Source organism: Astatotilapia calliptera, chromosome 1 (assembly GCF_900246225.1).
Source record: "Astatotilapia calliptera chromosome 1, fAstCal1.2, whole genome shotgun sequence".
Lineage (NCBI taxonomy): Eukaryota > Metazoa > Chordata > Actinopteri > Cichliformes > Cichlidae > Astatotilapia > Astatotilapia calliptera.
Genome location: NC_039302.1, coordinates 11,945,054 through 11,961,591, shown reverse-complemented (window position 1 = coordinate 11,961,591; position 16,538 = coordinate 11,945,054). Strand labels below are relative to the sequence as shown.

Below are 16,538 nucleotides of genomic sequence, written 5' to 3'. Positions count from 1 at the left end.
ATTTATTTATTCAGTGACTATAACAGCACCATACTATATAGGAGTAATGAATGAACTGTTTCTACCTGAAATGTAATGGAATAAACATCCAAAGTAGTATAGAGTAACAGAAATACTAAACTAAGGTTCCTCAAGTATGTTTTGTGTACAGTATTTCAGTTAAATGCATTAGTTATGTAACACAGCTACAGATTTAAAAGATAGCTACATAATAGTCTAGAAATATTGTCACGTGGCAGTAGTTTATAAGTGAAGATCCTCTTCCAGTTGTGACACTGTGGCAGAAAGCAAACTCTTTCAAATCTCAGTATATGAACAGTAATTACTTTTCTCTCTCATAGTAATTGTGGTATGAAATCCAAGTGGCAAAGTGTTTTTTTTTTTCCTTTGTAAAATGGTTATGCACATTCACCAACCAAATGACACCACACAACATGTAACATAATAGTCAGTTGGCTACTGTCCATTAAAACATTTATAAAACTGTACTGTTTGAAACTGACACTTTGTCACATATCAAGCAACAAAGTAATTCAAATGTCATCTTTCTCCACAGTAATAAAGCCCATGTTAATGACTGGGGTTACTAATCCAGTCATAATGTGCTAAAACAATGTAATGTGTTAAACCAACATATACGGTGCTGCTGCAGCAAACTGCAGGGCTGGCATTTAAAATTGATTTCATGTTTGCACTTTTACTTCTTTGTGTAGCAAAAGAAATGAGCTGGCCATTTATCTGGATGCTATTATGTATTCAGATTTAGTATAGACATAACAGTACAGAGAAACCTGTTTGTTTGTTTGTTTTAGTTTAATAGTTTATTGTAATATCTTTTTCTTTTACATAAATTTAGAAATAATCTCAAGCCTCGTGCTATAATTATTGTGGTATCTTGTTGCATTGGGAATTACTTTAATAGGTTTAGATTTTAATAAACAATCACCCCACACACTGTGATGCACTGGCAGACAAAATGATCCAATACAGGCACAGGTAGAGCTCTCAGTCTGAAAAAGGACAACTGGGGTTTGTAAGTCATTAACTTTTAGTATAACAAATGTTGCTCAGACAAAAAGGTAAGTAATTTTTTAAGGTACATTTAGCCTATATTTGCTGATATTTGCTACAGTTTACATAAATACACGCCTTAATGGCATTCCTCTTTCTCCATAAACTATTCTCCTAATGGCTACTGGACGGAAACTGAAAAAAACATTTATCTTATGAACACGTTAACCACATTTCCTCAGAAAAGATAAATCACACCTGCCAAAATGAACTCGAGAAGGTCAAACCGAGACCAGAAGGAGGTGTGTGTGTGTGTGTGTGGGGGGGGGGGGGGGGGGGGGGGGTCACACACAAACAAAATAATGCAGCATTTAATGTGCACCATCTTTCTAACACCTGCTCTCATTACGAAGCCGGTCGATGCAGTGTCCGTGAGTCCAGTGGATTCACACCGATTTCGCCAATTAGTGCATTGGTGGAGGGGAGGTGTAGGTGAGAGCGAGTGGAGAGGAGCTGCAGGAAGATTTTTAATCAGTGACACAACATGGGTTGACCAAAGGGGAGGGGAGGGAGGCAGCAGCAGTAATTAACAGTGTAAAAATCTGCGTGCTGCTGGAAGGAGACGATCACCGGGCTTATCAAACGCTCAACAAACAGTGCGCTGGACTGCATTTCCATCCCAAAGTTTTATTTTATCTCGACTCGCTGTGGATCTTAAACCACTGCTGGAACGCGCAGACGTCCGTGTTTCTATTGGCTGTGCGCAGCGTCGCTCAGAGGAATGACGATTTTGCTGCTATAACCAGCTGATGCTGAGGCTATGAACGCGGAGCCTCTGAAGAACTGTTGACGGTACATTGACACCCCGTCATCGGCGTTATGCCTGCGGATTCGGTCTACCGTCCGTCCAAAGACTGAGTGAGTAGGACATTTGATCGTGTCACGACGCACAGGCCCGGGTTTCCCCCCTCCTCCATCTCCTGTCGCTCCACATGATGTTTCTTCGTCTTCCCACATCATCATTTTCATGGGCATGATGCTCCGTGCTTCACAGATTGAGCTTTCTCACCTCGTACAGGCGTCACATCGCATCTGCAGGTAAACCTTCGCGTGGTTTAAACGGTGAGGTTTTTTACTCGTTATCTCGTCGGATTTGATTTGATTTGATTTTTGGTATGTGTTGGGAATGATGTCTTACCACGGGTTCATGAGTGAAGGCTTTTTTTCTTCTTGAATTGTGGATGTTGTTGTGCAACATTGTCGTGAACGTGGACCGTTATAATGTATGCACTGGTTGCTGTGTAGGCTGAGAATCGCGTGGACAGCGATGGAATGGTGGTGCGCTCTGCAACGCAGCGACGAAAGAGACGCAGTTTCGGTGCAGAGAGAGCAGCATTACTATCCTCCCCCCACCCCCTCTCTCACCTCACGCAAACACACATAGTCTCGTGCACGCGGACGCACGCACCTGCCTATTAAATTTACACTCCCAAACTCACTTATTGCCGAGGTTTCTTTGCATGCAGACTCCAACGAGCCTCAGTTGCAGTGTCGTGTTGCCGTCCATTCTATATTCATTCAGTATTTTCTGGACCTTCACGGTGATGTTTTCACCTTGTTTCCATTTCGTTTTGCAAGGAGAGGAAGCAGCTTATCAATAAACCGAATGCATGCTGTATCCATTTTATTTCCTCCCTAAAGTATGAGCTCTAATGTCTCATAGATCACTCTTGTCGCTGCCGTATACCTATTAAAATGTGCACTACGAATTAATTCACTACCCACTGTCCTTAAATGACAAGCCATGGGTGGCCTTAACGTCCACCTTATCTCTTCCCCTGGAAAGACTTAGCTGTGTGGAGCGTACACTGCATAGGAAAACGCCCACACAGGCACATGAGCCAAGTCAACATTAAAGTGTTTTTTTGCACTGCTGAATAAATCAAGTGTTATACAAATGAAGTTGGACTGATACCGTGAGAAGCTTTGATGGTTCCTGTCCAGCAGCATTCACATTACAAAAGAGGCATTTAATATTCGTGGTCAGTTTTTGGATGTGTGACAAGAGACAGTCTGCCTTTAGATGTAATTGTTCTGGGGCTTTTTTTTCTTTGCTTTGCTTAAACAAAATAATAACAATATTACTTGTACATAGATGTATAATAACCTCACAGAAAGATTGAGGGGTAACTATAAGCAAAGAGGGAGAATGTTAAATCTTTACATCAACCATCTCGGCTTGACAGATTCAGAGTTCTGCAGAGACAGCGGTCACTTCACAAAGTGTAACTGTTGCTGATGTGAGAGTGGTTTTGGAAAGTAAAACAACTGTTTTTGACCTAATGATCCTTTAGCTTAAAACCCAAGAGGTCACCGGGATTGTTCTAAATCCTCCTGACGCAGACGTGAATTTACACATCCGCTTTCCTTGATTGAATTTCACCCAATAATTCTACAGATGATCTGGGTGTTGTCACGCTGTGTGATCGAGTGCTCGGAGCTAAGTTCAAGTCTGACGCCACACCTGAGAGGGTATTGCTGAGGTGTAGGTTGTAATGATGACCCAATTCTTACCCTAATGCTATAGTTTGGAGAAAGACAAAGCAGACCTATTTGAGGAACTAATGAGAGTAGATTTTGATGTTTGTCATTTAGAATGATTATTTTCTTTGTTCTGTGATTGCTAAAACTGGGAGAACAACTCATTAAAAACCATAATTACATATTATTTTTGCTTGTTTGAGTTGTGATGACTTAGACCTCAGAGGGTTAACTTGCTAATACCAAGAATGTGTCATTTTTACTGTGTTCAACATCCAGTTTACCTTGTTAACACTTCCTTGTTAGCCCAAACACAAAAACTGTTAATAGTTTTGCAATATTTAGGTGTTATGTAAAATATCTTGATGCATGCATCCAGGTAAGGAAATCCCAGAAAGCTTGATCGTGTTCACCTGGATGTCGTGTTTACAGTGGGAGAAACGTTTAATCACTCATCCAAGTGACTTCTTCAGTCACTATCACTCAATTGGATGAGTGACGAAACATTTCTCCCACCAAGATGATGAACACAATCAGCTTTCTGGGATTACATAAAGTACTTGACAAATTTTTTTGGAGTTGACGACAGGAAACACGAATGACGACACAGAATGTGATGGTTAATCAAGTAGAGACCTTTCACTGAAAACCACAAACATCACTCAGCTGGCGTCTCCAGAGGGAAAGTCAGGCCGAAATCTGTGGGCTATATCATGCATCACTGTTTGTTACCAAAATTGTGCCAACCCATTTAGTAAGTGCGGAGATGTTTTATCGGATAAGTGAAAACTTTGACCTGCTGATGGTTGCCGAGTGCTGTAGGCAAATTAAAGAGGATTCATTCTCCTCGCACCATGGATATTAAAGCACTCCATCCAATGGCTGTCAATAACTTTATTAAATAGCAAAAATCCCTTTTTTTGTAGGGACGGTAGAGAAAAGGGTAGGGGATCACTCAGAAGAATCCTCTTCTGAGGATCTTCTGAGCACCTATGTTGTTGACATGCTTCCTGCAGCATCCTCCATGTTGATGTATAGCTAATTAGAATAGATGGGATCTGTGTGGAAGTCATGCTTAAGCCATGAGTTATTTAAACATGTCCTCAAGGAAATATTGTCTTTCTGTATATCTACATGTCCTACTTATTCACTGTCTGTGTCAGGAAGACTAAGAGCATGCAACTCCCTGTGCAAGGAATGATGGGATATTTGGACCTTCAGAGAGACCCTTTGACAACATATTTAATTGCATCTTTGTTTTTGTCTCTGGTCTTCCAGGTTTGCCGGCATGTAGTGTTGGGTGGAAGTAGAAGAAGGACATCAGCACATGGAATAAAGGGAGCGCAAAGGACATCTGAATACACTCGACTCAGATACCTAATAATTACAATAATAAGAGATATTTTTAAAAAGTCCAGAAAAGAGGCAGAGAGAGGGAAAGAGAGAAGCTATGGTGTAAAGGGAGTGAAGATGGGCTGTGGTCAGACGCTTGCAATGTTCCTCCTGGAGTCCACAGTTCACTCCACCGGCTGGTCAAAGCAGGAGTCTCCTCGCTAAACACCCGAGCAGCTCATTTCACCCGCTGGAGGAGCCCTCACTCTCGGTGATGTAATGAATAAGTTTGAAGTCCTTGGCATTGTGGGCGAAGGTGGGTGGATTTTACACGGCAGATTTCACTGCATGCTTTAAAACTTGAAGACTTTATGTACTGTTGCTGGTAACACTGGGGTCATAACCAGTGTACATTTTAATGGGATTCAGGTGTCTTACACTGCACAGCTGAAACCTACACACATAGCTGTTGACAGAGAGTATATATCCTACTTTAGCATTTTTGAGCACAGGCAGATTTTAAAGGGGCGCATGAGCCTCAGAGTGTGGTGAAGTCTCCCATGGAGTAATGTCTAATTCGTTATAATAATAGCTTTGGTCATTAGGTCGCCATATTTATCTTAAAACAAAATTGTTTTGGGTTTTTTTGTTTGCATGTATGCCTGTTTGATAAGAATGCCTTTAAAGGTTTTACTATGAAGCCTCGCTCTTTCCCGTTTTGCAAATTGAAAACATCCCCTGCATATACCTGTTGTTTGGATCCTTTCCACAGCACTAATTTAATCAGTATGTTAACAGTCAAGCATGCTCACCCCTCTGCTGCTCAGTTTATCTTCTCTAACAGTCTCTGTTTTTATTCCTTAATCACGTTCAGTTGCTTCTATTCTGTGTGATTATCATCATCATCAGTGCAGTCCAACCCTTCTTGGTCTTGGTGCAGCAAACAAAAATATGAGTATGAATATGCAGAATCTGCAGGCACGGGGACAAGATTTTTGTTTAGACCAAACATGTTTAAGAAGGTGTTGTTTGCATACAGGTAAACAGCCAGTCCAAAGAATTGCACATTTTTATTCAATTAGATTTTTTCTTTGAATTTGTCTGCATTGTTAAATGATAACTTTCATGTGGGATAGGAAGTCTGGCTACTCCGGAAGCCCCAAAATGTTATCAGATGATAGCCAATGGGTTCCCATGCCTAAAGCCTTTAGTTCAAAGGGTAGGATCAGCGCCTTCCTGGCCAGAAAGAAGTGCTGAGTTTGATAAGCACTGCTTAGAAAATCTAGTTTCAATTAAAATTACTTATTGAATTAAAAGACACTCCAAACTCAAGAGCAAGAACTGATTTGTAGTGCTGATGAAACTAATATTGCTTCAATCTATAAAACGCTGAATTTGCCATGTACAGGTAGTTCTAACTTTCAATGCTACTCTAGCCTTACTTTGTTCTTGGTTAGTATGAGATGATTTAATATAATCACTTGTTTTACTGCTTAGGATAAAATTAGCAGTGCCTGTCTGACAAAGACATCCTGTTTATAGATGAGAAAAGCACTGTATATGGTTTTGGTTGGAAGTGTTTAGCTTGGAGGATGTAAAATGCCTTATTAAGAAATCGTAGAAACCACACATTTTTCAGCACCATATGAGTATTGCTGAAATGTTGAATATGCATGTAAGTAATTCTTGCAAATCAACTTTGTGAAATTTTCAACAGCATAAATTAGTCTTGGTTTTTCGGAAAAGCTCATCCTTGATTCTGCTATTTTTATTCCTAATCGTACTTTTCTTTAAGGTTTATATAAATAAAATAAATAAAATTGCACTTTTAGCTGTGAGTGACTCTTAAGTGAGCCACACAAACACCCTTTAATTAGCAATCCGTGTAGCTTCTGCTTCTTGTAGCCAGCAGCGTGATTTGCAGCTGATTTGACTGAGCTGGATCGACATGTATTCCTGCCTTACTGTAATGTGAGAAGACAGAGTAGCCAAGTGTTTATTCTGCTGTTGGTAATTCTCGCAAACTGTGATCTACACCAGCACTCGTTACTACATCTATCAAAAAGTTATGTACACAACGAACCGCAATAACAGTTTTCATACAGTTTTCTGTTTGTTTGTTTTTCTCATGTTAAAAGCTCTGTGTGTACACATTTTTCATACTTTACACAGAGTATGTTTTATATATACAGTGTAACCCTGGCGGCATATATTAAAGTTAACTGTTGTCTCTGCCAACTCGCTTTTTTATTGTATTGCCATTTTTCTTCAGCGTTGACACAGATGGGTTTGCTGTATTTTAAATGTATGCTATCACTAAAAATTGTTTCATCTTTTTCTTCCAGTGAAATTGTGTCTTTTTTTCTCTAAATACATCCTAATACCAATGTATTAGGGGTGCGATGGTACTCGTGTCGATATTGAACCGTTCGATACAGTGCTTTCGGTTCGGTAAGCATATGTATCGAACAATACAAAATTTTTAATTTATTTTATCAACTTTCCTTCTGACGATGCTGTCTGTGTTGAGCGCTCGACAATGCAGCCTAGGCAGAGTAGTCGAACGCAGATTCACTGAGCGCAGGGCAAGCTAGCGAGACAGAAGTTAAGCTCTCCTTGCAAAATGGCAAATTGAACCTCCCCCACCCTCATTTAGATCTGGCGTTTGGAACTATTTTGGTTTTCATGTGACGTATGACCCTGAAGGTAAGCGTGTCATGGACTAAAGTAAAACAGTATGTCGGATGTGTCACGCAATGCTCAATTACATTTTTGGGAGCTAGTGTGTTAGCACAGTTTGCTGTTAAGGTGTTGGCCGTCCAGCCCCATGCACAGGGCGATCCACAGTAGCTCGTTAACGGAGATTTGCGGTGTTGTGGAGTTAAAGTCATTTCAACGAGATTAACGCTGACAGCACTAGTGGGGAACACAACGAATATGACTGCACATTTACTCTGACATCATCCTAGTGCAAAGACAAGTGGAAGCAGACAAAAACAACAAGCACTGCTACAAACTTTACCGCCGTTAGCACATGATTCTCCTTATGGGGACCTGATATGTTTAATATGCTGCTGAGAATATAGCCCAGAAGAAGCGTATAGTATAGCTTTTATTTTGGAAAGAGCCATTTCTCTGTAATAAACTCTCTTTTCCAAAGATGAGTGATTCCTCAATCAGATATATTTATATTTTATTACTTTTTTGTTTCAGCAACATTAAATTTAAAAACTGTACTTTTGAGTTAAAATATATATTTATAATTTTAATAAATGACAAATTAAAAAGGCATGAACATTTTTTTTTGTATCGAAAAAATATCGAACTGTGACACCAAAGTATCGAACCGAACCGTGAATTTTGTGTATCATTGCACCCCTACAATGTATGTAAACTTTAGTCAGCAAAACTATAAAGAAGATTTTTTGTCATACTCATGAATCAGAGGTAAAGCAACTTCAGAACATTTTGTTCTTTGTAGACAAAACTCCTTCACAGTTGCTACATGTTTTTCAAACGTGACAGAGAATTAAAAAAAAAAAGATCTGAATAAACAGCTGCTGCATTTTTAGCTTCTAATATTTTTTAAGTGTTTCCTTTTAGAATGCAGTTAGCTAAACAGGGAGTTTGAATGTTGTAAGGCTCTTTCTTAAGAATCTCCAAAAGTTGATTCTGTTCATCTGGACGTAGCGTTTTGTGGGAGAAACTGCAGGTTTCCCCGATCTTATAAACAGTACATTTGCATAATGACTGAAACCAGCCCAGTGAAGGAACAATGGGTTTAAGAATGTTATTTAGGAGTCACCATTCTCTCCTTACTGCTTATTTACACATTCATGTTCCTGTGATTTATCAAAGAAACACATTTGTACGTGTACTTGTAATACTGCTGGGACATTAAATACTCTAACTAGCACCACTCACCTATCGTTGTCCATGGAGAAAGTAAGAAAGGAATTATGAAACAACTTAAGTGGGTTTTTGAAATTCCCATAATCATGTAACTCATGCACACGCTTGTGAGAGGTCTGTGCCATTTATTGCCAGCAATTTATGTGTATTGATAAAATGTTTGTTTTACCATGTAAGTAAATCAACTTTGTAAAACTCTGGAACTGCATAAATGTTACCACAGAGACCATTTCTACAGTTTTTCTGTAAAGACAAACTATATTTCTACAGGCTTCTCTTCATATCTGCACCTCTTTCTGCCCCTATAGCAAACAGATAAATATTTGAATGAATAAAAAATCTTATGATAAGAAATATCATTATAAAAAAATAGGTTTTAATTGTTGTTGTTTTTAATTTCCTTTCACAAAAAAAAAAAGAAAAACAAGAAAAAAATAAACACTGAAAGTAACTCCGAAAGCAAGCTAAGTGACAGATGGTGTCAAGGCAAAAGGGCATCATTCTCCGTAAGACTGAAGCTATAAAAATCTCTAAAACTCTGCACAGAAATCAGGCCATTGCCACAAAAACAGACCGATTCTGGCAGAAAGACAAGCAGCATTACCTAACCCATTACGTTGCATATGTGATCTGAACAGCAAAAAGAGCAATTTGGAAAGACGTGGAAAACATTAACTTCAGCAAATGCGAGTCCAGCTGACATCCTTGCAGGACAGAGCCAGAGACTCGACTTCTGAAATATCAGCCATCATCCCAGTCTTGTTAAACTGACACAATCATCTGTCTTAGTAAAGACAGGAACAGGGACACGGTGTGTGTGTGTGTGTGTGTGTGTGTGTGTGTGTGTGTGTGTGTGTGTGTGTGTGTGTGTGTGTGTGTGTGTGTGTGTGTGTGTGTGTGTGTGTGTTACTTGTGAAAGGTATAGCTGTGAGTGTGTGTTGTGTGTGGGAGAGCGAGTATGCATGCCTCCGCCTCACCTATTAACGGCTGTTTCTCTGGTGGTTCTCACCTACTGTACTTCTTTTTCATGAACCTGTTTGTTTGAGGTTTGGAGGTCAAAGCATAATTAAGATGTCAAAACTTTAACACCACATCTGAGTCTCACTTTTTTATTGAGCGTTTGCATCTTTCTCTCCATTTCTTGTTGTCCAGGAGCATATGGAGTGGTGCTCAAGTGCAGGCATAAGGTAAGATAGTATTTCTGATTTCTCAGAGTCTTACAGTATGCCTGGTTTGTTTTATTGTGATGTAAAGTGTTTGGATGGTGGCAAACTTTCACTGAGAAGAATGGTACGGTGATGAAGACTGAAACAAATGTGACTGGTATGATGGTTAAAATACTCAGAAAACTACAATGTCAACAGTGATGTTTCATCCCTATTTCATCCCTGAAATGTTAGCTAGCGTGTTTTAACCCATTGTAAAAGCATACAGTAATGGAGGAAATCCTTTGCTTGGCTCTAAGTCGATATACTATGTAGACAGAAGTGCTGAGCCACCTACACATTATCAAGAGTAGCTGCTCAGTAATGGAAACGGATACCCTGAAGCTCCCAGCTCCCAGTTTTGTGCAGATGTTAATGCCGGAGAAGGTTTGGATGTCTGTAGAGCACTAGCAACTTTTACATACTATGCATCTCAGCATTCAGTGACCCCGCTCTGTAACTCCAGTGGTCTGACCCTTTGTCGCTGAGTTGTAGTGGTTCTTAGAAACTTCTCTTTTGCAATGTTATCATTTACAATTGAGGGAGGGAAGAAATTACAACCAGTGAGCTCTGTAGAACAAATCATTCTTTCACAAATGGTTGTAAAGCCAGACTGCATGGCTATGTGCTGGATTTTATACATCTGTGGCAATGGGACTGAAAACAGCTGAAAGATTACCACTACTTTTTTTTCCATATAAAGCGTCTGGTCTGTATTTTAACAACCATATTTCTGTAGCTTACAGTAGGGAGACAAGCTGTATAAGTACAGCTTAGACTTACAGGTCTAATTCATTTAATAAGGAACAGATCTGCTGTTTTCATAGAGAACATTTATTGATGGCTTAGTTTGGAAGATTCTGCTATTGCACAAAATCGACCAGCGAGCAATTATAATGCAAAACGAAATAAAGTTCATTTCGCTTTTCTAACACACCCACAGTTGGTCCATTTGTTTTGCAGACAATGTGCGTGGTCACAAATTTTGAGCTACAGACCACTGTGCTCATTGGCAGATGGCAAAATTTACCTCATGCACACCAACATTTGCAGCCTCACCAAAAGCACATCTCAAAGCTGTGAGGCTATTTGTGCTAGGGTACTTATACTTGCAATGCCAAGCAAGTGTTTATCATGCAAGTTATTATCATTTGCCAATTGTTATAAAACACAAGGTAAAGCTGAGGCAGATGGAACCGTTAGTATTGCATTTATGTCCTAAAAAATAGTGGAGAAAGTGGTTTATTTATCGGATGATGGGATGGATGAATAGACAGGGAATCCCTTTAGAGTGAAAGAATGGTTACAGCCACCTTAAAGGTAGATTAGAAACTTTAATGTCACCACTTGCACATGTGCACCCTCATATGAATCACTTACTTGGTGCTTACTCACTGTGTCACGCTGTAAGCATGAGTCTGAATGTTCTCTGACAGACATTGTTAGATCACGTTGGATTTTAGCGGTGACTCTTAAAACAAAGTTATTAAATGTGAGCCATTAATGTACTTTGTATGCATGAATGAAAGGGCTGAAGGTGTGACTCATCCAGCTGTGTCTTACTTAATATAACGGTGCGGTTTCAAGCTTATCTTTAGCTGTTATATGGTCCTATTACTTGTTTCTCTGCAGTCTGTTTATAAAGTAAATGAATTTTCTCAACATGTGAGAACTTTCCAAATCAAAATGATTACATTACATTGTTTGTCTTTTTGACTTGTAATGATTGGGAATTCTCAAACAAAGCTCAAAGACCTTTTTTACACTGTTGAAATTTTGGACTTTAGTCCAAATTTATTAAAACTGCTCTGCAAAACACTAGTGCACATGCAACCAAAGACCGCCTGCAGCTGAAGGACAAATTTTCACAGTGTGACTTCTAATAAGGCTTGCATGTGAATACCAACCAGTCAAAAGGAAATGAGGCAAAATACAAAGGGCCAGTTTTGTAATATTTGAATAAATTTTAGGAATGAAACATTTCCTTCCCAACCACGTCAAATCTCTCCTTTTTCTCTTACTGCCATCATGTGTTTAGACTCTCTGCATGGGCTTGTGGGCCAAACAGAAGAGTTGTGCAGTTGGATATGAGGGCAACTGGGTGACTGGGTATTTTGTCGCCATGTCAGGTGGGCGACATACACACCTAAGTTTGTGAATGTGATGACTCAAGAACAAGGCGACATGGGATTTTGAAAGTGATACCATAGGGGTGTCTGCTCGTAGGCTTGGGGGTAGCACTGGTGGTTGCCAGTATATTTTTTTAATTAATGCCACAATTCACTGGAATATACGACATGCCTCAGGAGGATGTTGTCTGATAGATTTTATTGGACCCATCCTACACAATGTAACATTAGGTAAACTTGCATGATGATTGCTGCTACGCTGTTGAAAGTTATCTGCAAAATAAGTTGTAAGCTAACACACTCATTCAGTTAGCACCTTTTATCTCTACTGGTCATGTTAAACGTGTGCAGTCAGTTATCTTTATTAGAGTTTTTATATTGTCAAATCTGAAAGGCCCCCACGTAGTTCTGTGGTTTGGCATCATGCATATCCATTCAGCATTGTTTCTGTTGTTTTCTATTAGCGCCAAGAACAAGTATAGCCTAATAGTCAAGAAGCGTGAGCAGGTCACAGTGACAGCACAGCACGCTGCTACCTGTGCATGTTGCTTATATGCTGTGAATTTTGAGGGTAAAAAAATGTAACAAATTTACCAAAGACATATTTAATACCTTATTAATTCAGTTAGTAGGAAGTAGGTTGTTATTTCATCTTTCAGAAATAACAAAGCTTTTTGCTACGTGATCATAATTAGCAGCTAAATGTGCTTAAACTTACAGAAGGTAGTTGTGTAGATTAACCCCCTTCTAATGAAATTCTGTCCATTTTTGCAAAGTAATATGTAGCTATAGCTTTCAAGTCAACGTACAGTTGTTGTCCGAAGTTTACACACATGGACATAGAAGTCATGGTAACTTTTAAATTTGAATGATTTCTTTAAATTGTTTTTTTTCCAGGGTGAATGATTGTTGTTGCTGTATGCTTAATGACTTTAAAAAACAATTTAAACTTTCTCTAATTGGCTGAAGGACAAAAGTATACATACAGGCTGAACTATAGGTTTCTGAGTCATTTCTAAACAACAACAGAGTCCAAGAAATTCAGTTCAAACAGTTTACATAAGTACAACTTATTTGGATGTGTCAACACTTCGCCAGGGTCTGAAAAAGGACCCAGACTTTTACCCTCCAATGAGAAGAAATGTGCAGATGTTCAAAAACAACCCAGGAACTGCTGAGTCTCAAGGCTGCTATGAACTGGAAACTGCTGAAACACCAGCGTCGCTGTCCACTGTAAAGCCAACGAAGAAAGAAGCTGCTCAAATGGACAAGCCAAATACCTTCTGAAGAAAATTTTATGGTCACACGAGACAAAGACTAAGATTTTTGGACACAGTGACAAGAGTAAAGGTGAGTATCTCAGGCCTAAGAAGACTATAGCAACTATCAAGCATGGTGGTGGTAGCATCATGCTTTGAGGGAACAGTGGATGGAATAATAAAGGCAGACTACCTCCAAATTTTTAAACTTCAGCCCAAATCAACAAAACTTGGACATAGTTGTATGTTCCAACAGGAGGACAATGATCCCAAACACATCAAAACGGGTTCTGGAATTAATAAATCATTCACGTTAACATAGGCTTCTGGAATGACTTTCCCAAAGCCCTGACCTCAGCTCTACTGAGAATTTTTAGAATATAACCAACTAACTGTGCCAAGAAGAGTGGTCAAATATCCAGCCTAAATATGCAGCGTTATTGAAGGTAGTTTATGGCTACCAAAGCGTCTGCTTGACTTACAACTTGCTAAAGGATATTTAACCAAATATTAATGTGAGTGTATCCATATATATGTGTGAGCCTGTATGTATACTTATAACCCTTTGTGGAGGAAATGCAAAAGAAATTCAAACTGCACTCAATTTCTTTTTTTTCCTTTTTTTGGTGAATGTGGTGACTGTGAATGTATGACTGCAGCTGTAGTTAACGAAAAAAGTTCAATATTTGCCTCTTAAATAAAGCAGTACTTAGTGTAAAAGCAAATTTTGTTACTGTTAATTCAAATGATTACGGTAATTTCTTATGAATGACAATTGTGTTACGTAGTACTTCGTTCACAACCACTAGTTATTCATTTATAAAAATGGCACCTAATGTCTAACCCAACTTTGTCTAAAGTGATGAGCTTGATGTTCAGAAAACATGATTTTCAGTCAGTGGTTTTAATTAGTTTTAGTTAGTGTGATTGTTTATTTACGATTTTTATTTATTAAACCTTTAAATTCACAATATAGTCTTCTCCAATAAATCTCACCTCTTTTTACATGGTGCAGTACAATAACCAGACAGCCCATGTGAAAGTACGATACAGACACAGTGGTTTGGATTGATAGTCAAGTATTTTCCATTCGTCTTTTCAGATTTTTGTATTTTATGTGTTCATTGATCAGGCTTATTTAGGGCTTTTGAATCAGTCTTAGGCAAGTTGACTGCCGGTATGCTGAGTGGAGCACTGATGTTTTAGAAAGCAGGAATAATGCTGTCAGCTACAAACAATGCAGCTATTCAAGCACATTAGTCAATAAACTTGGAAGCAATCTTGGAATATAAAAACATCTGTGGATGAATCAGCATGTTACAATTGAACACACACACACACACACACACACACACACACACATTGGTATCCTGGCTTGGTCAGAGAGGAATGGGGTTAATGGCGGATTACAGCAAATATGAGCACCTGTATTCAGACATTCATTAATAAATAGACCTTAACGAAGAGCTTAATTACACTGAAACTAACAAAGGGGGCCCTTTTTGATAAGCACTGATGTGGTTTACATGTGAAACAGATTGCTCCACGCTGTGCCTGTTGAAATAAATTTTCGGGGCTTTCTTCAATATAAACACTAAAGCAAATTTAAAGATTAAAGAAGCTAAATTGCACATTGTTTTTAAAGACACTTTACGCTTAGATGTGCAGAAACATTGAAATTGCCATCTGTTTAGTGACAGTTTAAAGTCACTTGACCTCCTTATGTGTTTGGATTCTATGTGTCTATAATTTGTACTTTTTTGATATTGTCAGTGCACACAGAATAGGTTTGTGGCTATTTTGTGATTTTTTTTTTTTTTTAATTGTCCTCAATGTTTCGGTTGTTTTTAACAGACAGATAATTGAATGTTTTTGATAACTGAATGTTTAAAGGCAGACTTAGCATTGAGTACTCAGGATTGGTTGGTGTTTTCCCTGTAGTCTATTTTACTACATACCATACAGTCTGAGCATGTTTCATCCAATATATCCTATCATTATGACGTCCTTACTTTGCTGTGCTTCATAAAACTTTCAAAAAAGCCATAAATTATACATATTGAGTGACATTCTGAATATGCATATACTTGCATTCTGAGAACATGAACAAAATGACACTGTAAGTAGAACACAGTGGTTAGGCAGGAAGTTGAAATTCAAAGAGGGACAGATAAAAGAGAAGCTAGAAGAAAAATCTGGGAACCAGATGTATTAACATGCAGGATGCAGCTGAATGTAAATTTGGACAGCGCCTCATCTCTTAAGCATATTGGCCTGTTGTGGAGGAAGGCTTAAGTTTTTTGGCTCTTTGTACTGTCTTTGTGCTCTAAAGATAAACCCTGCATTTGTGAGAGAAATGTTTGTCTACCCGTTATGGCAGAATCCTAATATGTCTAAGAGACACAGAGAAATGCCAAAGCATAGTAAATCCCAGTCAAATTAAAATAAATCTTTTTGGTGGCTGTAGCTAAAGAGGTAAGGCAGGTAATCTACTAATCAGAAGGTGACTGCTTCAGTCCGCATGCCAAATATTTTTGAGCAAGATACTAACCCCAAGTTGCTCTGATGCATCCATCAGAGTGTGAATGTTAGAAAGAAAGCACTTACGTATAGAAAAAAGCGGTTGGGTGAATGAGGCGAGTTGTATAAATGTGCTTTGAGTGCTTCAGTAGAGTAGAAAAGCACTGCATACAGTAAGAACCAGTCCATTTACCATTTACCAGTAAATTACTTTCCAGTGGTTATTGGTACTGTTTGTATTATTGTATGCACTTTAGTCAGACACAAAGTGAGAGACAGAGCAGGAGAGCAAAATACCACTAGAGCATAACCATTACTCTCCAAGGTTTATTGTACTGTATTGATTACTCCATAAAAACCATTCTGAGTCATTAACTTTTAATTAAATATGATGTGCATAAAATATCTGAGGGACTAGTGAGTGATAATAGTGACTTTTAAATTCCAAGCGTTCTATATGCATTTTTTGGGTGGTAGAAAACAAGATATGAGCTTAACAGTAAAGGTGACCCTAACTTAATGCACAGAGGTGAAAATACCACCTAACTTAGCTAATATTTTAGCTTTACCATCAGCGTACTCGTTCTGCTGTCGAGTCTCATTGGCAGGCTTGTTCAGTAACAGAGCTC

The 16,538-nt window shown here is 38.7% G+C and overlaps 1 protein-coding gene across 6 annotated transcripts in view; it reads left to right on the top strand.

Annotated features, from left to right (window-relative positions):
• Positions 1-1,572: 1,572 nt before the first annotated feature.
• Positions 1,573-16,538, top strand: part of cdkl5 (cyclin dependent kinase like 5) — a 44,206-nt gene continuing 29,240 nt past the window's right edge. For 3 of the 6 annotated variants that reach the window (XM_026164211.1, XM_026164220.1, XM_026164176.1), the window contains exons 1-3: positions 1,574-2,109; positions 4,831-5,200; positions 9,949-9,983. In XM_026164211.1, the coding sequence (XP_026019996.1) occupies positions 5,164-5,200; positions 9,949-9,983 (72 nt within the window). In that variant the 5' untranslated portion in view covers positions 1,574-2,109; positions 4,831-5,163. Of the gene's footprint in view, positions 2,134-4,830; positions 5,201-9,948; positions 9,984-16,538 lie in introns of all 6 variants that reach the window. The other 3 variants (XM_026164203.1, XM_026164194.1, XM_026164186.1) reach the window with 3 other exon arrangements.